The sequence below is a fragment of the Fringilla coelebs genome (assembly GCF_963513975.1).
Source record: "Fringilla coelebs genome assembly, chromosome: 6".
NCBI lineage: Eukaryota > Metazoa > Chordata > Aves > Passeriformes > Fringillidae > Fringilla > Fringilla coelebs.
Genome location: NC_140034.1, coordinates 59,252,773 through 59,277,318, shown reverse-complemented (window position 1 = coordinate 59,277,318; position 24,546 = coordinate 59,252,773). Strand labels below are relative to the sequence as shown.

At 38.1% G+C, this 24,546-nt stretch overlaps 1 protein-coding gene across 1 annotated transcript in view; it reads right to left on the bottom strand.

Moving 5' to 3' along the window:
- Window positions 1-24,546, bottom strand: part of SPON1 (spondin 1) — a 181,051-nt gene that overhangs the window by 136,384 nt on the left and 20,121 nt on the right. The window contains exon 3 of the mRNA XM_084207154.1: window positions 9,926-10,059. Coding sequence (XP_084063280.1) covers window positions 9,926-10,059 — 134 coding nt within the window. The remainder of the gene's footprint in view (window positions 1-9,925; window positions 10,060-24,546) is intronic.

Here is a 24,546-nt window from a genome sequence, read left to right as displayed (position 1 = left end):
ACTCTCCAGCTAACAAATGTAAACTCACACGGGGCTTGAAAGACTGCTCACCCCAAGGAAGGATGGCCAGAATCCAGCACCTTGTTAATTCATGCATTTGCCTTTCACGGTGCAAGAGAGCTGTGCTAGAAATTGTAACAGCAAAATGTGCTCTGCAGAGCTGCTCTGGATTTCTGCAGGCATGCAGACACCTCACCAAATTCTTACAGCAGCCTGCTAGAAAAGTTTTTCTAATGGAAATTTCATCCCATACATGCAGTGGAGCTTACACTGAACTGCAGGAGTACCTACACAGCCTCACAGAATATAATCTTGAACTACTGATTGTATTATGAAGAAGCAAGTGACCATTTCTGCCACATTTATGGATAACTTAGACTTTGTAATGTCTAGGAACTACCAGTGTGCTGTAGGATTGAGAACATTCACTGCTCATCTACATTCTTTGCCTGGGTCAATAGGCATTTTGAATAATGGAGGATCTTGCCAAAATGTTGTAACAGCAGGTTTAAAGCCTCAATCACTAGGCACAGACTGGATTAAATCATTTGTTACCGAAACTAAAAATTACACTACTTATCTTTTTAATTACCTCCTTTCATCATTGCTGTACTCAATTTGCCCTTCACATTCACTGATGTGCAATGAGAACACCACCAAACTACAATAAGCAAAACATATTTGGGCTCACTGGAGTGCTGGTTTCATCAGAGAGACCAAAATCTCTTTATCTGTGACCTGCAGAAACAGTATGACATTTTGATTCATGAATAAAATGCGTGTTTTAAAAAATGTATCACATTACATTAAAATAAAGCCTTCAGCTCCTGACACAAGACAAATCAATTCCTTAACATGAATTATCATGCATAACTTCAGGCAGTTATAAAAAAACTGATTTCAAACATTCAGTAAAAAAAAGACAACGCTTCTGATGCCATCAATAGTGACACTCTGTATGTTTTGAAAGGAAATCAAATTATGACTATCATTATTATTTCTATTCCTTTTCTCTCTTTGTTTCCCCTCAGAAAATGACAATGGCCTTGAAGTCAAATTAAACATCTGTTTGCAAAATAAACCAGAGTGCTACTGACAGCTGCTGCCGAATGGCAAATGTCCTACAGCTGTCGGGCTCCTAAATTAACAATGATTTTCATTACAAACAGCAAAAAACAAGCAAATTACAGAGCTGATTTTCTTCCCCTCCATCCCACTTTTTCAAATTTATGAAAATGCAGACTCTCCTAGAGACTTGCCAGAAAGAAATCACAGCTTACTGTTTTATTTCCCCACTTGCAGGGAGCAAAAAGTAAGAGAAAATCAAATTTCAGTGCAAGATACTTTACAGAACATCCCTCCTGACCAGTCTTAAATCCTTTTTTGCATTTTCCTCTAGGATAAGTAAATAGAATTAATAATTACTCGAGGATTTACTTGCTCTGATGCAAATTCTGTCAATAAGAAAAAGTATTGAAGAAACATTTTCTTGATTTTTCCTATATCTATTTGGATTTGTAAATACACAGGTGCAGGGGAAGCTTGATCATAGTACACACTACAATCACCCAGTAAAGTCAGGCAGCAAAGGTTTGGGTAGTTCATTAAAGTCCCTTCTGGCAACACTTTTTATAGCTTCCTCATTTATGTTCAATTTTGGGATCAGAAATTAGGAATATTAGAAAGCACTGCACCTCATTTTCCACTTCACATGACTTTCTGAAGTGCACAATTTAAACACACAAGTGCCCTTAAAACAGTGTTGAGAATCTGGAAGGAGCAAGAAACTCGGAGTGGATAATGGTCAGGAAATAAAAATGGAAGTTTCAAATGTCCTGTGTGATTTTGTAGAATGCCAAATTAGGGTACAGGTGAATTTTGACTTTTTCTGTGTTTGTGTCCACTGTTAACCTTATCAATTCTTTTCTTACTGAAGTACTTCCCCACAAAGTCTGGAGAAGACACAATGATGATCAGAGATGTAACTGATATCACTGCCTTGTGATGAGGCAGGTGGAACTTTTGCAGTGCCTGAATTCCTACCCCACTGCACATCCATGCACAATCTTTTTCTTCCTTACAAAACAGCTTGTTTTACAAAAAGACATTTGTGAAAAACCAAAAATTATATGGAACAATGAAAGTAACTTCACATGCCTTCAGTTTACCACTAACTGTGCCATAACACTGATTTTTTTTAAAATATGAAATTTTTGTAGGCATTTTTAAGGTACCATGTAAAAAAGCTTTAAAATATTATCTTTCATAGTAAAGCCATAACTACATTCCCTCTGCTCCTAGAGAAAGACCATCACCCTTTCCTTACTCTGTTTTCCTCATTGTTTTTCTGTTGTTTTGCTCTCCTCAAGGAATAAGCCCATCCTTGAGCAACAAAGCCATTAAGCTGTTTTGCAACACTACATCTTTACAATCAAAACACCATATGAAGGAACCTAACTAGATTTTATAGGATTACTTTAATTATTGCACCATAAAATAGATTATCTAGAAGAATGCAAAATTATAAGAAAATCCATTTTTTAACACTTTCCAAATTCACTCACTGTGAAGTTAAGCAAACAATAGTAAACCTGTGAGAAAATGAAAGTGAAATGGCTTTTGGTTTTAAATGTAGATGTGTCACTAGATCCATGGGGCTGCTACCATATGTATCAAGATAAAATATGCCTTTTTACACCTAATAGTAGAGCTGATATAAATTAGAAGCCATCTAAAAATGCAATTTTCTTCTCTTTCTTCCTAACACAAACTCTCTGTAGGTGTTTCAGCTATGAAATAAAATATAGGTTTCTAAGTTAGTTTCATATAAAAGTTTAAACTTTTGTCCTATATGTTTAACAAAAATAAAATTGCTGGATGAAGGCAATATTTAATTCATTTTTATGGAACCAGGATAGCAATACAAGATTTTCTATCCTGCAGTAGTTTATAAAGAGTCACTGGCCACTAGCTGCTCTTGAGAAAACAGAAAAAAATTGAAAAATGAGTTGAGCAGTGCATAATAACCCAGTGTTGAAGGACAGCAATGGACCCAAATCTATTCACTCCCAACCCTTGCCCATGGCCATTTAAAGCTGGGCACATTTCTGTTTCATCTCCTAAAAGTGAACAATGGGGAAAAATGGAGGCACACCCAAAGGATCTCCCATGGGAAATGGCACATTTTCCATCTATCAAAGGTTGCATTTGTTCTCTGGACTGTTAGGATGCTCAGAGATTGTGGAGAAATACCTAAAATGTCTATATAAAACATTCTATTTAAGCTATGAAATATGAGGCTATACTGCTACTATATCTATCAAAAATGAAGTTAGGAAGATGCTGTGATGTGGTAGTTAACTAGAATATAAAGATTTTGATTTTAAAAAAAAAAAAGTAGTACAGAAATTACAACAATTTCTCAGCATGCAGAAGACTCATTGATTCTACTAGGAAAAAGAATAAAGTTATTTATAACATGAAAACTTTTATCTTGTGTTGTTCCATAAACAGAGCTCTTTCTAGGCAAGGAGGGCAGGTTGGTCTCTCTTTTTCCTTGGCTGTTGTATTTACTCATAATGGCAAGCTGTCAGTAAATGCTTTACAGCTGTGCTCAACTGCTCCACTGTTAGCACTCTAATAAACAGGTAAAACTGTTGACATGAAGTGTCTGCACAATCTGAGAGCATGAATGGAAAAGATAGAATAACAAATTTAATACCTGATTCAAACAAGCAGGGTTTCTAGTTTTGGTTTCTAGGTTTCAGTGTAGCTAGTTTTTACATTTGGAAAATTTAGAGGCACAATTTTATAGTGAATTTCTAATAGCTCCTCCTGTGTGCCAGTTGTACTCATCTGCATCTGCTTCAAAAAAGTATCCCAACAAATCAAGAAAAATCCTGTGTATTGGGGGAAGTAGCCCTACCAAAAAAAAAAAAAAGGAAATGTTTTAGTGATTAAAAGATCAGAAAGGAGCAAACAGTCTACTTAGAGAACTATGGGGATTTTTGAAGGAATTTTAAATGAGTTAAGAGATGGGACCTCTGAGTTGTTTTTGATGATGCAGTTTATTTTCTTATGTTTTGCATGGGCAGTAAGGGTGAGCTCTGCTCACATCTTCACTGCATGGCTCAGAAGGTCACAAGACCCTCAGCTACAAGACATTTTAACAATTTATTGACCAATAAAACACTGCCAACAAGGATATTTATGGTTTTGACCCAATCCTTCAAAATTTCATCCTATGGACCCATGTTACAGTGTAAGCTTTCTTAGCCAGTCATGTTATGGCACACAAACCTACAGTGCTGCATTCTAAACTCCTTGTTTACCTTTGTGGCTACTTTTATTTCTATATCTTAAACTCTAAATCTCTAATCTTTCCTTTACTTAGCTTAAGTAAAGGAAAAATAAAGCTTGTCTCTGCTTTAAGCTATAAATCTACATTCTTGCTTCTAGCGCCTGAGTTTGGAAGCCTTTTCCGAGGTTTCGGATCAAATCCTGTGTTTAATTCTGAGCTTTGGCTTACAGGCTCAAAGTTCTGAGATTTCCCTGCATTTTGGATTCCAACAGAGAATTTCATCACCTTAGTCAAGTAACTTGAATAAATTCAAACCATGCCCAACTTCTCTTCCCTGTGCCAGCTCATTGATACTGATGAGGGATTTAGGACAAGCGTGAAAAGTTGCAAACAAATTTTTCAGCTGTAACTGCACATAATTCTTTGTTCTTTATTGGTTTTTAAACTCAGCTCTGTGATCATCTATCAGATGTTTTTACATGACTGGCAAGAATTTCAGGAGCACTGCAGCTTCCACCCATGTAAAGCAGTCTGGCAACTGGAACTTCTTTCTGTTGGAGGCAAATTTGTGCAATATTGGTTTTGTGGGAATCATAGTAACAAAACTTTTAGTCAGAGAGCTTCATTCTGAAATAGACTTTTATTCTGAGCACCTCAGTTTGGCCCTCCTCCTAGACACTCCTCTTGACACAGGGTTAAGGATTTGATCACATATTAATTTACACACCACAAAGCTGTTCTTGGGAAGTTTTATCCAGGTGCCTCATGCTCTGTTTCTGGCCCAGGGATCTCATCCTGAGTTTGGAGTGCAGAGAAGAGATTTGGCTGCACACCAAGACAGTTTCAGGATGTAGGTGCAGTTATGAACTCCTGAGGTTTTATGACATTTGATTCTTTTTTTAGTCTCTCCTACAACACATTTCAGCTCAGTGTTTACTCAGAGTGACAGGCCAAGTGACCTGAATGAATAGAATACTTGAAGTTACAAGAAATCAAAATGTAAATGTTCAGAAACTGGAGTTCCTTCACCCTCAGAGCTTTGAAGCTCGAGAGGAAGAGGATGGTCAGAACCCACAAGGAGGTTGGAAACTAATTATTATATCCAAAGCCCAGACCCAGGGACTGGAACTGAATTTGTCCTCATGGATATGACAGTTCTGCTCCAGTAGCACAACTACCTAAAAGATTTTGCTTGATATACACTAAATATGCCATACTTTTGATTTAGAAGGCTGCAATTCTTTAAAATTCCTTTGCTCTCTCATTGCATGCAAACAAGAGCCGGTGTAATTAAAATCATGATGATAATTACATATTCAGGAAAACAAGAAGCTCCACACTTTTCCTCAAGAACTGTAAAACATTTCCCTAGAGATGGCTCAGAACACATTCCCAGAAACAAACAGCAGAGACACCACAATGAATCCAGTGCATTTCTGCAAGTGGTCACGGTAATAAACAGTATTTACAGATAGCAGATTTTAATTTGTTGGTTGTTTAAGCATGATATGTATAGCAGAAATAAATAACTTGTCTGCAGGAACTTTTGCTGCATTTGCCATACAAGTCACATGAGGTGTCTGAGAACCCAATTAGTCCAAGAGTCACTTGCAAACTGTGGTTTCTTCTCTCAGTGGTAAATTGAATATAACTTATCTGCATGTGGCCATCATTTACTGCATTTAACTATTAATCTCAGCCTCAGTAGCAAATGCTAAAGGAGGAGAAGCTAATTACCATCTCTCAGTACTCTTCATGAGATCTACACCAGCTGACAGATTTACTCAGTTTGGATATTAACAAGGTCCTCCCTACCATGAAATTTTAATCTGTGACAAGCTAAGAACTTGACCAAATCTTTCCTCACTCTTGTGTTCTAGCACAGAATTCTAAAGGACTTGCAGAAAACTGTTTGTTCTGTATTTCCCACCCATTACCGGGGTCAGACCTCTACCCACCTGCTCAGTACCACACTCAGCTGAGACACTGTCTTAGGAATACAACAACTCAGCTGAATCTAAGGCTCAAACAACTTAAAAGAGGTGATTTTCCATCACTGCTAAGAAGCTTTCAATAAACTTTTATTGTCCTTTTACTGGTCAATGGGACGAATCACTATTTGAAATCCATACTTTAGACTTTCCTTGCTTAACAAGATAAATTTCCTTTACTTGGAGGTTTTTTTATAGAATTAAGCACAGCCTCTGAATATTAGCTTTCAGATTAAAAAAAAATGCATGGGTACTGTTCTACTTTTTATGAAAAGTAGAATATGCTAAAGCAAGCATGAAAGTTTATACGAAGAAAAAAAAGGTGTTTCTAAAAACAGTTTTCATTCACTTCAACAACATATTAAAACAGATTCACCAAGACAGGGTTCAAAACCCTAAAAATTTCTCTACTTCCATGTGATGATACAAACACCACCAGGCTCTGCCACTGCTCTATTGTTTATGTAACTTTTTTCTTTACAATTGCACGTTGCAAAAAAAACAAAACAAAACAAAAACAAACAAACAAAAAACCCATAAATTTTTCTCAAGAAAGTTTAACAGTAGGTTTTCAAAGATCCTAGAGAGCAAATGCATTCTGAAGAGCTCAGAAACCTAGTTAAGTGAAGTGTCAACCAGGAACTTTTATCAGAAGAAGGAGGAATAACCTGGCCCTCCCATCTTGATGTGTGACATGTTGGTGTGCAACCAACCACAAGAAACAAGGGGAAGAAAATAGGGAGGGAAAGAGGTTGCACTGTGAACATGGAAGCAAGCAGGCTGTGCACAGCATGACAGCTTGGAAGGTCCAAACAGAAAAACAGGGAAGGAAGAGGGATTAAAGCTTGAGGGTCTCACAAGCAGTGTGTAAAATAAAAGTCTTTTATCATCAGTGAGACTGAAGCACAGGCCTAAGTGTGTGGATAAATGGAGCCTTAGCTATTTTTGCATCCCAAAAGCACATTCAGTGCTTTAGGGTATTTCACTGTCATCTCTTGTTGGGAATGAAGAAAATGCATGAATTATTCTCAAGTAAACAATTACTGCACAACATCGTATGTTAATCCATTTTTTTCTTTTTTCTCCTCACAATTCTAAGTCTTCACAGAGAGAAAGATGTCTTAGAAAGCAAGGCAATAAGTCAAATCCAAATATTTTTTTTACCCCTAAACCTTGAATTTTGCAGTCACCCAGAAATTTAGCATGACATGCAGGCATGCACATGTCAAATGATTTAGGATCCCTTACTGAACCCTACAGCCACAGGTTCCCATTTTTCTGTGCCATTTTGTGCTTGTCACAGCCACACTGATGACATGCACTGTGCCTAGAAAGCTCTGGGAAGGTACCACCCAAATCTGATCAAGTCTTTCTACCAAAGATACCAGACTCCACAAACTGCAGAAAAATAGCTGTTCCCAAACCTCACTGCTAGCTCAGGAAAAGCTTCCTGGAAGACTCAGTTATACCACTACTAAAAAACCTCGATTATTTGGCACTTAAACTGTAATAAGTTTTTATGGATCAGTTACGTTTAACTTGTGACTATGTTTAACTTTTCAATATATTGAAGTCAGCAGATCAGGGCTAGGGAAAAAGTAAATCCTCATGATCCAGAACAGGCTCCAAAATGCTGCCATTCTGTTTTGGAAATTGTAAAACAAAGATATCATAGTCTGCAAGGATTGAAACAGATATGTATTGACTGTTAAAAAAATATTTTCACTCCCATCACATACAGAAGTAAGAAAAATACAGAGGGTTTGTTTCCCCTAAAGTTCAAGGTTTCAGAATTTTTCCATTATGAGTTTGGACTTAACTCTTCAAAACAATATTTGCTTTTAGATTTTTTTTCTTTTATCATCTAGAATAATCATGAAACAATTATTTCTAATGCTGATGTTCCAATAATTATTTCCAATCATTTCCAAAATTTCCATTCTATTCTATGGCAGCGGACCATAAAGAAGGTTTGTGAAGAAGGCTGACTACAAACTCTAACTCAGATGCCACCAAATCTTTGCATGCAAAAGAGAAAATAGAAATGCTTTTAATGCCAGGAGTGATTGTTATGCATGGGCCCACGGAGGGCTGCACTGCAGCACAAACATGCCACATTTTGAGGTTCATCTCTGGCATCAGCAGCTCTCAATAATATTCATTCTTTAAACAGTCCTGGGCATGGAGCTGTTCCTTACCTTCTTAAATCAACAAAGCATTCATTGGGAGGAAACTCCTATTTCTCATTTAATGTTTCCGGAAAGGTCCTTAACAACTTCCTTCCACTTTTCAGCAGCACACACACCCCAAAGACACCCACAGCACACTGTAAATGGGTGGTCATCAACACCAAAGTTTTCCCTTTTCCTGGAATCTGCATTTCCAAGCTGCTCTTTTGTTTTCCCAAATGGGTTCTGGGAGCTGGTACCAGTCAGCTAATCTAGCTCTTCATTGGCACTTCAGAGTTTCAGCTTTCACTGATGCACATCCAGCAGCCTGAGAGGGTTGTAAGCCACAGGTTCCCTCTGCACACTCTCTGAGGCAGTGGCAATTTCATACTTTCATGTGCAGAACATCAGAGCTGCAGTTCTGACTGTTACATTTTGTAGCCTCTCTTGACTTTTCTGCAAGAATTCAAGTACTTCACAGAAAAGAATCAGTGTTGAACATCCAGCACGACCTAACTAGCAGTGAGGAGAGAGAAGAAGCACTTTTCAAGATCCTGCAGTTGGTGGTACTTTAGTGCATTCCTTCTCTGCCAAGATCTGAACTGACTTCAGCCACAGTTGTCTTAAATTTCAGTGAGAAAAATACAGCTCTTAGTTAATGTCTTTTTTTTTTGGTCTGAACTAGCTTCAGCACAACCTTTGTGACAGCATTTCCTTAAAAGCCTAAAAGTCACTAGCATGGAAAAGCCTCTTTGAAATACTTCTGCAGGGCACATTTTAGCAATTTTTAAGGCTTCTTTCAGACATGGATTCAAAACAAGCAAAGGAATCCCAATTGCCCATGAATATTTGACCAATATGTCCAATTAAATACAGCAAACCAAGTCTTAAGAGACAGGACAGCATTTCTCTGGCACTCTTTAGTTCTGTAGACTAATGAGTGACCCTAAATCAAAGTGAACATACATAGAGTTATCTTTATTTACTGCTTGAAAAGCATGATTCCACATGAGAGTGTGTGATAATAGTAAAATATCAGTAAATGATCACTAGGCCTAAAATGAAAGCATTCACCTCTGAATAAATAGATCTGGTTTTTCTGATAAAGGTCCATTTAGACAATCATGACTTTGCAAAACATTTTTATTATTCATCTCAACAAAGAGCATGTTTTTTACCCACCAGAGGAATGCAATTTTGATTTGAAAAATGAAGAACTTTTAGGGGTTTTTTATGTGAAACTAAAGGCTAACAAATTCAATTAAGTTTGCTTACTCAATGGTTATTGAAGGCTTAGACTTCCTTTTGAACATTGAGGCTTTCAATTGCTAATGTTTCACTCTGCAAGTAGAACTAAACTTAGTAAAATGTGTCCAAAGAGAAAAAATAATTAAGAACTCCATTGTTTCCAATAAATATTCAACTTATTCACTGAATTTTACTTTAATATGCCTTAAAATACTTACTTCAGGATGACACAGCCTGTCCCAGTGGGAGGAGCTGTCCAAAACACCTGGATGCGTGTCCTCCTTCTGGGGGTGCTCTCAGTCACAGCAACAGGACAATTGCTCATGAACTGGGTTTCTTCTTCATCTATGATCTAGGGAAATGTAAGGAGAGGAACAGGAAAAAGATGAGGACCTGCACGGCCAAAGCCTTCCACGTGTGTTTTGTCAGTTCGTGTTTTCTCAGAGTGGAATATTTATAATTCTCTCTGCTCAGCTCAGCACTACTTCAATGAATTTATGTAGAACATGCTGACTGAATTGAAGACCAAAAGCTCACAAAATAAAGATGGAGGAATAAGTCAGTTCTGGGTAAAGAGAATTCAGGAATTCAGGCCTTTCAGAGCATTGCTGCAAATAACCTTTTTTTTTTTTTTTTTTTTTTGTGGATCTTGATTACTGGAGGCTCCTGTAAATATTAATGAACTGGAAATAATAAAATATTCATCATTTCAGGTGATTGGGATTCCATTATTTAGTCCAAACTGCAGCTATTTTTGCTTTTTTGATTGGTTGATGATTAACAGAAGAGTTTAAATGGTACAAGTCAAAAGCTAGAGAGGCAGTTTTGGAACTGGTGTTCAAAGGATTTTACTCAAAGGAGTCATGTCAAAATAGCTTTCTCACTACATATGTGTTTCATGGATTGTACTTTAAGCCTTCTGTTCATCAGATCTCAAAGACATTTCATCAGAAACTGTTAAGTTTTATCTGGAAACAGGCAATGCTCTGATATTGCAAAACTTCTCTTCAAAATGCTCAGTGGTCCTGTTTCATTTGATGAAGACAACTCACACATTGGGTCAGCATTCAGGCAGTGAGTTGCAAACCTTACCATTTTGAGAAAAAAGCTGTATTTATCAATTTATGGCAGCTCTGAAGGGGCTTTTTCAGAATCCTAGTTCTAACACACACCCACTAAAATATACACTTTTACCAATTAAACTATAAAAAAAAAATCAAATCTTCTGGCAGCAAACATAAGATTAAACAAGTGTTTTGACAAAAAAAAAAAAAAAAGAAAAAACTCCTTTGCATTCTAAAAAAGGAATGGCAATATCTTTAATTGGGCAAGATCTGCTTTAGTGAGCGGGCATCTTCGCTATCTTACCCAAGGATCCTGCCACCATTCCCAAACATTTTTAGCTAAGCCAACAAACATTTCTATATTTCCATGGCAGAATGAAGTGGTGCTGGCCCAGAGGAGTGCTGAGAAACTCTCTTTAGCTGGTCAATAGGGCAGTGGCTAATGAGTTTTTAATTTAAAGCCATTAATACACCTCAAGTTTTTAACGCTTTGTAGAATCTGTGTAAGCAAACACAATGTGCACATTTGCTCGGTTTTAATTAACAGGAAGCAGTGGGAAGTGTGGGATCCAGTGGAGGCTTAAGCTGACTGCAGAGTTTCTACTTCTGCAGGATACAATTTAATGGGTGTAAGTTGAGCACCAAGAAATCCCTGACCAACAATTCAGTTTCAGCCACCAACTGTATTTATTCCATCTGCCTTATTCCTGCATCAGTGAAATAAAGAAATAAAACATCTCTCAGAAAGGTTGTCTCAATTATTCCAGGACCATATCAATTGACCTTTTATCCCTATCTCACAGCAATCCGTTCACAATCAAAACCCAATTTTGGTGGCAGCTCTGAGAGAAGAATGAATGATTTTATACCATCTCATACACAATGAAACACTATTGCATGTTATACAAAAGCATGGTAATTGCCATTGAAAACGCTCTTAGGAGGTCATCAGAATGTTCTTTAAAAGGACAGCTTTTCTAAAAAATGGAAATACTACAAATTACTGTACAAATTACACTGGCTACCTCACCAGATGCAAAGTCTTGGATAAAAACTTTTAGAATGTGTTAAATCCAGGTTAAGATTATGTAATTACACGTAAGTATGAATAGGATTGATCAGATACAAGCTATTCCACAATGACCAATGAAACCTGTTCCCAGTCTGGTTGAGTTCTTGCCTGGCACACGTTCCACCAATGAATAGTTCCTGAGAAGCCCAACTGAAATGAACTTGTGCTCTCCAAGTATAAAACCACTATTTTCACTTAACAAGACCTAAAGATCATTCCTCCAGCAGTCATCACTGTAGACCTACCCATGTGCATTTGCATCTTAAATAAATTCTTATTCCAGTTGAATCCATCCTGCTTTTTCCCCAGCAGTGAATGGAATCACAAGAAACCCCAAAACCAAATCCAACAACCAAAGGAAGGAGTTGTGAGTAGTTATTACAAGCCAAATTTATTACTTGCCTGCAAAAGCAGAAACTGCAATATGTGCTTGGATTTTAGATAGCCATTACACTAAAGCACATCCTTGTTCCAGTTGCAGCAAATGAACACAGAAATGGTTTTTGCACTTCTACTGCAGATCTAATGCCTTCAAATTAGCAAGTAAAGAGTTTTCTCAAATATTTCTATCATAAACTAATTAGAAAGTTCTGTTTGCATTTTAGAACATGATCCTGGAAGAACAGGAAGTGGCTGAGCCCCAAGGCTACATCATGATTTCCTGCATCACTAACCATCAAAGCAGAAGGCTTATGCAATGAGTGTCTACTGGAAAACACTGAGCTTAAAATCATAAGGTCTTCCAAAAAGCATTCCTTTGAAGAAAAATTGGACGGAAGCTTTCTCAGTAGAGGCTCCTGATGTTGACAGAATGAAGTACAGAACTCCTAAATTACTTGGAAAGGCTCAAATGCCAGTTGATTTGAGATGATTAAAGAAAGTCATTTTACCATATATAATAAACACAAGGATTTCTCAAAATCTAGGATTTCTGATAAACTATCTCAAATCTATTTGTTAAAAAGATTGGGGGGGGTGGGGGTCTTCCTGTATCTGTGATCTGTGGAGGTTCAATTATTTATAAAAACTTTCTCTAGGAGTGATAAGAAGGGAAGCCTGATTTATACTCCAGGATTACAAATGACATGATATTTTAGGGCAGTGGATGACATTATTACATTCCTATGTAGGGGAAAAGCAATAGTATCCTGGCCAGCTTTGGGGGGAAAAAGGAGACATGTAATGCAATCCTGATTTTTCAAGTCAGACCACATAGGCGTGAAGGAAAGATTTGGCAGGGAAAAGGCACGCAGATTAAAACGTAGCATTTGCAAAATTACAGCTTCTAAACCCCAGGTTATCTGTAAGGGGAAGCCTTACACTTTCAAGAATGTGACAGCAAATTACCCACACACAGGACAAAAATCCTAAACCCAAAAAATAGACACTTGGCCAAAGAATCCGAACCCTCAGAGGGAGGAATATCTATGTGATTTATCCTTTTGAATCCACAAATGCAATGACATTAGATTTAAATATTCTAGCTGGGTTTTGGTGTGGTGGGGCTTTTTTTGTTTGGGGTTGGTTTTTGTTTGGGGTTTTTTGATGCATTTTGATGTTTTTTTTGTAGTTCCCCCTCTTATGATTGTGGTATTATTGGACCAATTTACTCCTTCAGGAAAACTATCATAGATCCCAAACAAGATTTTTGGAGTTAACTGGGATTCAAATGAGTGTCACAACAGGGAGAATTTGGCTGAACTTGGGTAAATCTACAAACATGAAAGTAAGGATGTTACAAGGGAAAATTTACCAGCTCCAGGCATTCTTTGCTTATTTCAAAAACTGATGAGGTTGAGGACAAGTTTTGGGTGTTCCTGAAAAGCAGGAGTGGATAACTGCTTAGTTGTCAAAAGAAAAAGGAACAGTTGGTTTTCTCAAAATTGGAACATTTCATGCTGACTGACAAAGCTTGCTGTTTCTGGTTTCTTTAAACTGTTAGTCAAATAAACCAGGCAGTTATACTCTCTGTCCCAAAATTTATATCAGTATTGAAAAAAAAAAAAAGTTCAGAAATTTCAAAATATCATACATCACAAAGAAAGGGATTAGTGCTGACTACAAAAGGAGATGAAGTTACATAAACCCTCTACTGGCTTGTGTCCACTTCCTTAGCTGGAACCACTGGCTAGGACCTTCAGCACCATTCCTTGTTCTGTGGACACATCATCACTTTCCACTCCCTGAAACAGCTGCATTCTACTGGAACAATAGAATTACAGGAAAGAAAACAAAAAGGACACAGCTAAAAGTTCACAAGATAAGCATCTTTGTGGGCAGATTTCTTCCTCGGAAGAGCTAATAGGAATGTTGCAAAACTGTCTTCTCCTTGAGGAAACTTTCCAATTACAAAAAAGAACATTGGGTCTATGTAACAGCAATAATATTTGGCCTTTAGGGATTAATCTAGAACAGAGCTTATTATACGGAACGTAAAATTAATGATGTACAAAGTCCGTTTAAAAACCCTACCTCAAAGATATGCTTCACATAACCACATTTCTCACTAAAGGACACAGCATTTGTCTCAGAGTCTGTGCTCAGAACCAGAAGAATCAGAACTGGGATGTTTTATGCAGTGTCAGCAGCCAGTCTTGGTGCAGACCATGGTTCAAAGTTGCACAGAACCCCTGAGCACTGCTGGGCTCTTTGGCCATCCTTAGCAATGCATCACAAGGCTGAGGCTGCCTGATAAGGATTGGGGCTAGGATTTGATAAGGGTTAGGGTCTGTTAAGGGTTAGGGTTACTCTGAAGCACTGAGAAAAGTGCAGATTTATTGAAGGAAGGCAGTGCTAAAATACACCTGTAGATTATCACTGCGTTCTGATAACTTCTAGCCCAAACTTTACATAGATCTTTCACAAAGTTGCAATCAGAAATCAAATTTAGTTCTGTAATCACTACCTGAGGAAAAATATTTTTGCTCTCAAGAATCTGCTGTGTTTTGCTCTGCAGCCCAAACAAACCTGAGATCTTTTATTCCTGCAGGGCAGGCAGGCTCTGCAGGGCTGCTGCAGGGTCTGTTTCAAGGTGTAACCCAAACAAAATGAGAAATAAAGCAGTTCAGGGTGACAGGAGCCTGAAGTGCAGTAAAGATGCAGCACTACACACCACCAGCTTTCACACCAAACAGCTTCTCCTGCCCAAGCCTGGCTATGGAATGCTTAACAAAAATAGCTATTTCTTCTTTCCTTAGTATGCATGAAAAGAGTAAAGAGATTATTTGTATTGCCAGAAACAGGTGACAGTAGCTTGACAGGATTTAGTAAATGTAAAATGTCATAGCGCATATTTTTCTTGCTTCAGAACCACTCTGAAGTTTTTAGTTAACTTAAAGCTCTAACGTGCTGAATTATAAAGCTTGCACTGAAGACTTATGCTTGTAAAGCTAAAATGGCCAATTAGGCTGATGCTGTCAGTAAAACTCAAGAGATGAATGAGCACAGACTGTTGTGAGTTGAAGCAGTTTTCATCTAACTATTCACTAAGAGGGGGCTGAAGTTCCTAAGTTTCACCTTTGTTTCCCATGAAGTTTCCTCCTTGACTACAATACTAACACTTCTGTGAAAACAGTTTGGTAAATTCACTTTATCAGACTGAGTTACTGGGGAGAGGGGTTGGTAGATAATCCAGCTATTCCCAGATAACATTATTTTTATCATCTCTAACAGAGAAACTTTACCAGGCACAGACAGCTGACATTGTTCTCATAGCTATAAATCACATTGGGTTCCATCAGTAATTTTCTTTAAGCAATTATTTCGACTAAGGAAAATTCTTTCATTTCATATTTATAAAGCAATTTGCAAACACTAATTTCCAGCAGAGGAAGGACAAAATCTTTACAAATTCTACCATCTTTTGAAATCCCTTCAAATAGTCTAACTTAGCACATCCAGTGCTCTCCAGCAACACTCACCAGAAACCGGGAATTATTTTGAACACTGAACTTGCTTTTCACACCTTGGCACACAAAGACTCAAAGTGCCCCAGCTGGCTCTTGCCAAAGAGAGTACCCTGGCATCAGAGCATACAAATTACTCACAGCCCCAGGGGCACCAGCACCAGGAAACTGTGCAAAGGAACTCTCTGTGATGTTTGGTACAAAAGCAACGAGTCCCTCTGTGCCTTGCATGGCAAATGGCTTAACTTCATTCCCACTGCCTGGTGTCCACTCTGCACAGCAGATTTAGAGTATTTGAAATGATGTGTGTGGATTCTAGGAAAGATTGAAAACTTTAGCTCAAAGAAATGGGACTTTTGGCCCACTTTGATGTACAATTTAAGCAAGTTAGACCTAAATCTAGAGTAAATTTACTGAAGTCAGACTCTGTGGTGACCAATTCAAACACATTCATTTGTGGGTTACAGGTTCTTTTCATCATATTCACGCAGTAGCTAAAGAAATGGATTTGCTTTTCTATGAAATGAGAGGGGGTTTTATGGTCTAAGCATAGTTTAAATTAGGAAGCATGAAATAGCAGATGAAAAAAGGGTAAGTTTTATGACTGTAGAACAGAAATGAAGACATTTTACTACCAAAACTCTGTTCCAAGATTTAGGAAGCAGAGCTGTCCCGCTGCAGCCTTAAAACAGATTCACAACCACGGAGGATGATGAGGACATGGAGGAAGGCTGTGCAGTGATGATGTGCTGCAGCCCCCTGGGAACAGTGTCAGCACTGGTCCTCTGGCCAACCCAAAACAGCAGCTATGGAGAATTAAACCCAATATTGAAAAATAAATTTAAAAAATGGAGCACAGCCACTTAGGGTTCTCACAGAATTCTTATTTCTGTCTTCCATGTAATGGAGAAATCAGAGTGCCAGCAGCCCTTCCAAGAAGACAAAACTAACACACTCATTTCAGATGAGAGCATAACCATAATAAACCTCAACAAAGATCCATGCAGGCTTCTCTGTGTGGAATACTTCCACAGAGACATTTTTTATGCTCAGTGTTCCGTTGTCAAACTATTTCAGTGTGAACATTATTTATCTGGCAAAAAATAGCCACTACTCCAATCTGGTAAAAAATAGCTTTTGATAGATGATGCCTCAAGTGCTTTAGCCTGGGAGAAACATTGCTTGCTGAAGGGGATACTGTATAGAAATCAACAATTTTTACCTAAAAATCATTTGAAAGAAGTAAAAGTTTAAGAACTTTGTATATTTCTTTTTCAGTCTGTAGAGTTAGGATGTTTCACTCAAGTCCATAATACACACATTTTTCTGGAAAGTGAGAAAACTGCTGTTAATTCCTAAAAGTATTTCCCACCGCTATATCCAGATACATGCAACGCAGTCAGCTACCTCACATTAAAGAGAGCCTTCCAATCTGATTTTCTAGGCAGATAAAAAAGCTTTGGGAAGTTGTTTAAAGAACAGAATGCTTTTGCAGCCTCATAAAAGAAAGTGATATAAAGCAAGGCAATGCGCGCACAACCCTGGACTGGAAGCGAGACGTGACTCGGATTGCTGAGCAACCCTTCCCAAACCACTCCAGTGCAGCCTGTGAGGCAGGGATACAGACACTCAGCTCCTTTTTCAAACCAATATACTAGATGCTCTATGATAACTTACTATCCTTAGCAGCTTGTCACACCTCCAGTTGTTCTCAGGCTTCATCAACAGGAGTTCTTTGGGAAGAGATTAAATCTGAGATTCCAGACCTTCAGCCTCTTCTGTGATGTGCCAATTGCTCAAATTAAATGGAAAAGTGGCTTAGAGAGTCAACTAGAATTTAAGCCAAGGAAATCCATGGAAGACATAAAGTTGGAGTGGCCCCCTGTGTACCAAGCCTTTGTCTTGCTTTCGTGGAAAGAACAGCCAAATTCCATCAAAGATCTCCCAGCTCGGTGCATTGATGCTCACAGAAGCCAGGAAGCAGAACAAAAACAAATCTGGCAGAGCTGCTGCAGTTTGAGGACTACATCTTCTATACCAGAGCACTTTTTCAGTGTCTCCAGGGATTGTGGCAAGATAAATTTAAAAGGAAATTTAAATAGTGGGAAAAAAACCCAACCAAACAAAAAAGGCCCTTAGTTTGTAAAGAATTTGTTTATATTTTCATTTGGCTGCATAGTGGGATCAGAAGACAAAACTTATTTAGTTATTTCTCTTATTTATCCTTCAAAAAGCTGAGATATTCCATTCAAGTGTGCTCTGGGACCAGCACTGAAGACTCTGCTTGTGAGATAGAAGGTGTAGGTTCACAAATCCATTCTGAATTGGGCTGTTCACTGTCAGTGGAAGGTTTTACACAATGAGCAGCCAGCCTCTTTTCTGAGCTGTTCTACCTCACATAGGAGTAGGTAGATACCTCACATAGGTGCTGAACCGAGGGGAAACAATGCCTTGGCACTCAGCTATGGAAATGGAGAGCACTGATGTGCCTTTAACTCTCTGCTCTGTTTATTTTGATGACTTTCCCCCCAAGTTACAGAGGCAGCCTCATCCCTGCTGGCCTAGTGAAGTGTTTTACACTCATTTTACAAAGCAGATGCAAGCAACAAAAGAGGCTGAGTGCAATTTGTCCTGAAGGAGACTGGCACTGTGTGGAGAAGAATCTTTTAGGGTACAAACCTCTCTGGTGCAATCTGTGCTCTAATGGCTCAGACACCTGAACCTTCTCCTCCCCATCCAAGTATAAATTAAATCCTTTTCCAATTCATGCTGGATGTCTTCTTCAACCTGGAAACTATATCTGGATGACAAGTTTTCCCACCCCCAAAAAACTGTGAAAATCAATATAATCCATTAAAAACATTAATATTTTGGGTGTTTTTTTCTGGGGAGACAAGAGACCAAAATGTTTCCCCAAAATATTGAGTTCCTTCTAGCATTGGCTTGCTAGTCCAGGACTGTAATTGCATCAGTTCTAGGAGTGTAACACAGAACTTTTCAAATGTTCAATCAAAAAAAACCAAATTACAGAACTCCTTTTTGCATTTATTTCTGATCACCCTTGTTTGAAAAGGGACAAAACAGGGCTCTGAGCTTCCTTCCCAGACCTGCTCTTCTGTGTTGTCTTGAACCAGGGCACATACACTTAAACCAAACTCTAGTAATGAATGAAGCACGTTTCAAACACATTTTCCAAATCCACGTGGTGAAGAATTCATTCAGATTCTGTCAATCTCAGCACAAACCAAAGATTTATAAATATGCACCTAAATCAACTTCCAGGTCTTATGCTAAGCATTCAATTTAGGGCCATTAAAAAGTTTGATGCAGAGTGCTCAGTATCTGGCACAACTAAATCCAGGATAAAGAAGAATTATGTTTATGGACATGTGTGTAGAAAGCTGAAGGACTCCCTAATTGCTGTGAGCAAAACTCAGCCTTTTAATTTTTGCTGAATGCAAATTAAAACCTTGTCAGCACATTCTTAATTAATCATAACAATGTGAAACTTTTCATACCAGTACCAAGGATTTTACTCAATTTCTGCAGTGACTGTCGTTATCTGCCTGACCCACGTGTCTTTGCTGCTGTCAATGCACAGAATTTTTTGCACAAAAATGCCATTTATGAATGCTTGAAGGAACGTGCCGCCACTGTAACTAATAAATATTTCATACCTACTAATTACATTAATCCTAATATTTCATACCTACTAATGTAAGGACCTCCAGTCACCATTCAAGGCCAGTCAATAATATATTTTAAATTCAGTGGTCCAGAACTTCTGTTCACCCTGAAAATAAGCTTCGAGCACTCAAACAGTTAAGAAATTTAAGTAAGGAAAAAACCAAAAAGACACGTTCATAATGCAACAATACTTGAGAGAAGGCATGATCCAATCCTAAATCCACCATTCTTATTATCAGTTCTAGAAAGCTTGGCTAAGGGCAGTCAAGGACACGTGACCTTCCTATCAGAACAAACCACATGGGCTGGTGAGAGTCCTTAGTGACTAATTACAGCAGTGCAGCAGTTTCATAAAGTTGGTGTTAAATGATACTGATGAGGTGTCTCTGCCATTTGAAATTAATTACACTCTTATCCTTTGATAAGACTATCTTTCTTGTACTGTTGGATGTTACCAACATCTCTAGGCCCATCATGAGTAATGTGGGTGCCAGAGAAATATTTGCTGTGAGCTCACACAGAAGAAGACATTGGACCTTATCTTCTGCTCACACTGGCATTTCTCATTTACATTTCTGTGGCAAGGAAATCCAGGCTCATTTTCAATTCAATTTAAAACTCAGGAACTGCCATTTTTATTTCAGGAACAAAATCCCGGATAAGAATGCAGTTGCAACACCAGTTGATCAAAGAAAAAGGAATATTAAATTTAAGGAGGCACATGAAAGATCTGATAAGGAAGAAATTTCATAGTGGCTGGTCAACAACATATATAGCTTGAGCACTGGAGGCACCTTTCTGTGTGTCAGGTGCTCCCTTCCCTGCAGAGGGATGATAAGGGACTGCCTTCCTCCCCAACCATTCTCTCTTTACTTTTTTTTTTTAGAGCATTATTTGCCAGCCAAAGGAGCCTTTTCTAATTATGACTTTGTGGAGTAAAAAGTGCAACATGGGCTTAAGGGTTGAGGGGGCTTTTTTACGAATATAATCAATAATAACATTGTTGTAGAGATGACACTTCTCTGCAATACAGAGTGACAAGAGGCAGCAAAGTGCAAAGGAATTGCCTCTTCTGCTCTTAGGAACACCAGAACTGATGAAGGTCATTTGAAATACATAGTAAAATGTGAGTCTGCACATTTTACTCGATCAGCATTTCTCAGTCTCTTAGCTTGTTCAGGCTTTTCATTTAACCTTCATTGTAGAAAATATTACACTACTCAGCACTGTGACTGTGGTGCCAAGAATAGCTACCTCACTTGGAGCTCCTGGCTTAAGAAGGGATTTAAGGATTACAGAAAATACATATTTTTAATAGCATTATTGTCCAGCTCAGTGTTGGGGCTTTAAAGCATCAGCAGCTCTGGCACATGTGCTGTTCATGCTCCTCCTAAGTGTCTCAGTGCCAAAATATACAAAATATACATCCCAACCAGGCTCGAGCCCACACCACACAAATTCTCGCAGCCTTTGGATGACTGCGTACAGAACATAATCTACTTCTGAGAGACTTAATCCACTGCTAAAACCACGTTTACAGCAGAAATTCCAGTGATCTGGAACTACAGGCTTCATGCAGATAAATTTAAGAAGGCATTTGCCTCCTTAAAAAAGCTCTCCAATCTTTTGCAGAACAATTTGCAGCCACTGCCGGGTCAGGGATGCTGCTGGTGCAGAAGAGCTGCAGGAAGTCAGGAGAGGCTTCTGGCAGCTCTGACAGGAGCTGCGAGCAACTGCAAAACTACCACACTTTTTGTGTGCATGTGAACGTGTGCCTGAACACCAGACACAGTCAAGAGATAATAATCCAGGCTCTGGCTCCTCATACTTTTGATATGCTGATGAATTTAATGCACAGCTTCTCCAATTCCTCCCTTACTTACAGGGCATCACAGATTATATCCTCTACTCACCATCAATTCCCCTGCCTGCCACTTTATCAAGCCAAATTTCATGTTACCTTGAGCACCCTTCCAGCAAATTAAACCTTCAGGCCATGAGTTTCCAAGAAATCAAGAAGTTCTGCTTTCTCCCTTCCAGAATGAGAGGATTCTGTTTCAGAAAGACACACTGCATTCAGAGACAACATTAAAGCCATAGTTTGGCAAAAAGGAGACTCTTGTGGGCAAAACAGATATTTTTCAAGAGTTTGGTAAGCTCTTCTCAAATGCTGACTGAAGTCCAAGTCAGGTAAGTGCTGAGACTAAAAATAAATATAATAAAAGGCAGTGATTTTGTTAAATCTGCTTCTGACATTTTTTACATATTCTAAATGAATTTCCAAGACAGGCTGCATAAGGGGCAGCTGATTACTGAAGTTTCAGAGGAACCTTGTATAAAAGCATTAGATTGAGTTTTCAGCTGCTGCTGCTTTGGCACTTTTTTTTTTTTGAAATAACAGTTTTCTTTATACGTGTCAATTTTGTGGCTGTGGGTAGATTTCCCAATTAAAAAACTGTACCCTCATCTTACCATACATACGGCAACAACAAGAACAAAAATTTAGAAAAAACCACAGATTTCACCACCTCAATCTCAAAGGGATTTAATTCTGATGATTATGTTTTTCCAGATTATGAAGTTGTTCTATTTGAAATTTCATTAGGATCAGTAGAAATTCTATATATGTAATTACAGAACAAGAGGGTGGAAAATAAATTTTCTTCTCGGGTCCCTTGCAACTCAGCATGTTCTATGATTCTATTAAAAAAAAAAATCACAGTGAGAATAATCAATCAGTCGAACAGCCTCCACAAGAACGTGGTAGAATCTCCATCTCTGTAAGTTTTCAAGAAGTGGCTGGACAAGGGTCAAAAAAATTAAAATAACTTAATCCAGACTCCTTTTCACATAAATGGCTGGATCAGATGCTCTTTCAAGGTCCCTTCCAACCTACACTGCTCCATGATTTTATGAAGTAGGCATTCAATGAATTTCTGCTCTCATTTTTTATATGCAATACAAATCGCATCTTTGCAGTTCCTTGCCTTTTTTTCCTGCACTTGATCTGCTACAGGTAGTTTTTTCAACTTGGAACAAAGCTTCTTTCAGCCAGATAACTTCATTTTCTCATTGTGCTTCTCTCCAAAACACTTACACAGTGCAGCACCAAATATGAGCCCAGACAAAACCACCCTCTCAAAGAGATGAAGTGTTGGTGTGTAGGAATATAAACAGCTGTCCCTTTCTTCTGGACTCCCATGTGAGGATCTGAAGTGTGTAACTGTGAAAGTTTTTATCTGAGAACTTCACCAGGAGGGGCAGGAACCATCTAACCCATCTATCTAAGCATCTGCAGCACATGAGCATGGAAGAGTGAGAAATAACTCATATTTTCATTGCAGAAACTGAATATTGCCCTGCAGGTCAGCTCTAACTCATGAGGAGTCTCAAGCCATCTCTCACTCCTAAAGCTGAATTTTGGTGATGCAGGAAATGTGTATCAGGTGTTAGGGATGATCAATTACACCAGCGTTTGTTCAGAGGCATTTGATAGTTTGAAAATTATTGTGAATTATTCTCAATAAATTTCATTGAAAATCTGTATAAAGCTCTAAGTCAGCACCCTGGATCTGTTCTTTTTCTGTGCTTTTCCATCTTTTGGTGACTAATCATACACACTTTGCACAGGTACTTGAGAAAATAATTCTATAAGGAATGCATCTGTAAAACAACTTGAGCAAAAAGAATAAAAACAAAACCTGGTTCAGAAAGGGAAAAACAGCTCCTGTGATGGTCAGAAAGTCGACCACATCTAAAAGAAAAATTAATTTGCAGGAGCTACCAACCCTTGATAAATAACAGCTAATCTCTGGAATATGAACTAATTAGACAAGTATTAAAATTAAAGGCAAGGAATCATATTTAATAGATGAGATTCTTATTGTTTCTTATTTCCACTTTTAAAAAAACACAAAAAAAAAAAAAAACACCAAACCGTAACACTTCCATGTTATACAGAGCACAGTAGGCATTAAACCATCCCGTTTAGTGATCCAAAATACACGTAAATGTTGCTGTTTCTGATTCTGTGCCAAGCAACAGGAAGAACTAAAACATAGTATGAATCCAAACACATTTGTTTGTTTAAGTGACTAAGCCTGCTAAGAGTGCTAAGAGAGGATTTGGAGGGGTTTCATCACTTTAATCCTGTAGCAGGAAAGATTTGCTTATCTTTTTGATACCTACCAGGACAACAGCTATTATTACTGGAATTGTTTTTATGGTTCCTACCAAATATAGAAAATTAGACTGTGCTCCCCTATTTTAAAATCTCTACATTATATTTTATATTCATGATTGGAAGGTTACACATATAACAAACATTTGTTATTTAATGCATGTACAGTATTTATAGGCAAGGAGATAGATGAATATTGAAACATTCCTGACTTGGGAGGTGAACACTGCATGTGAAGAGCAGAACCCCTGAAGTTTAGTCATGCCTCAAGTGTGATATGTAATCTTGTGCCAGCTCCTTCAATGATTAATCTTCTGCAAAATGCATATCATAAATTCCAGGAAAAAAAATATTTATGGAAGTTAGTTCATGTAAAAAACTTTGGAGTCTTAATCAGAAAGACAATAAAAAATAACATTTGATAGCTGTATTACATCCATAAATGTGCAAATCTGGAGCACTGACAAGGGAGAATCATTAGGACAAGACTAAGTAAATTTAACTGGGAAAACATTTAGCTAGGATTTCTCAAAATTCAAGAGAATTTCTTAAGTATCTTAATGAGTTTAGCATTTTATCCTGCCTTTATATGTTCATCAAGTTTCTAATCCTGCTGTACTCCTTTCCATATTTATGTAAGTTTAGCTTATTGGGCTCAGGCATATCCCAAGTATTTAGAGGACATGATGTGTATAGATGTAAAAACACGACCAGAAATGGTGAAACTCCAAAGGACCAGCTTTTCCACAGGTTTTATCAGTTTTGCTCCTCCCAAGAGGAAATCCCAAATCTCTCTGCTAGTCAGCAGAGAGAGGGCAAATGGGTTCAGAAGCCTAAGAACACACTGCCATGTACACAATGTTCTTCCTGTGAAAGCTGCCAGCTGAATAACATCTGCACCACACACAAAGCTGGCTGTTCAGAACGTGGG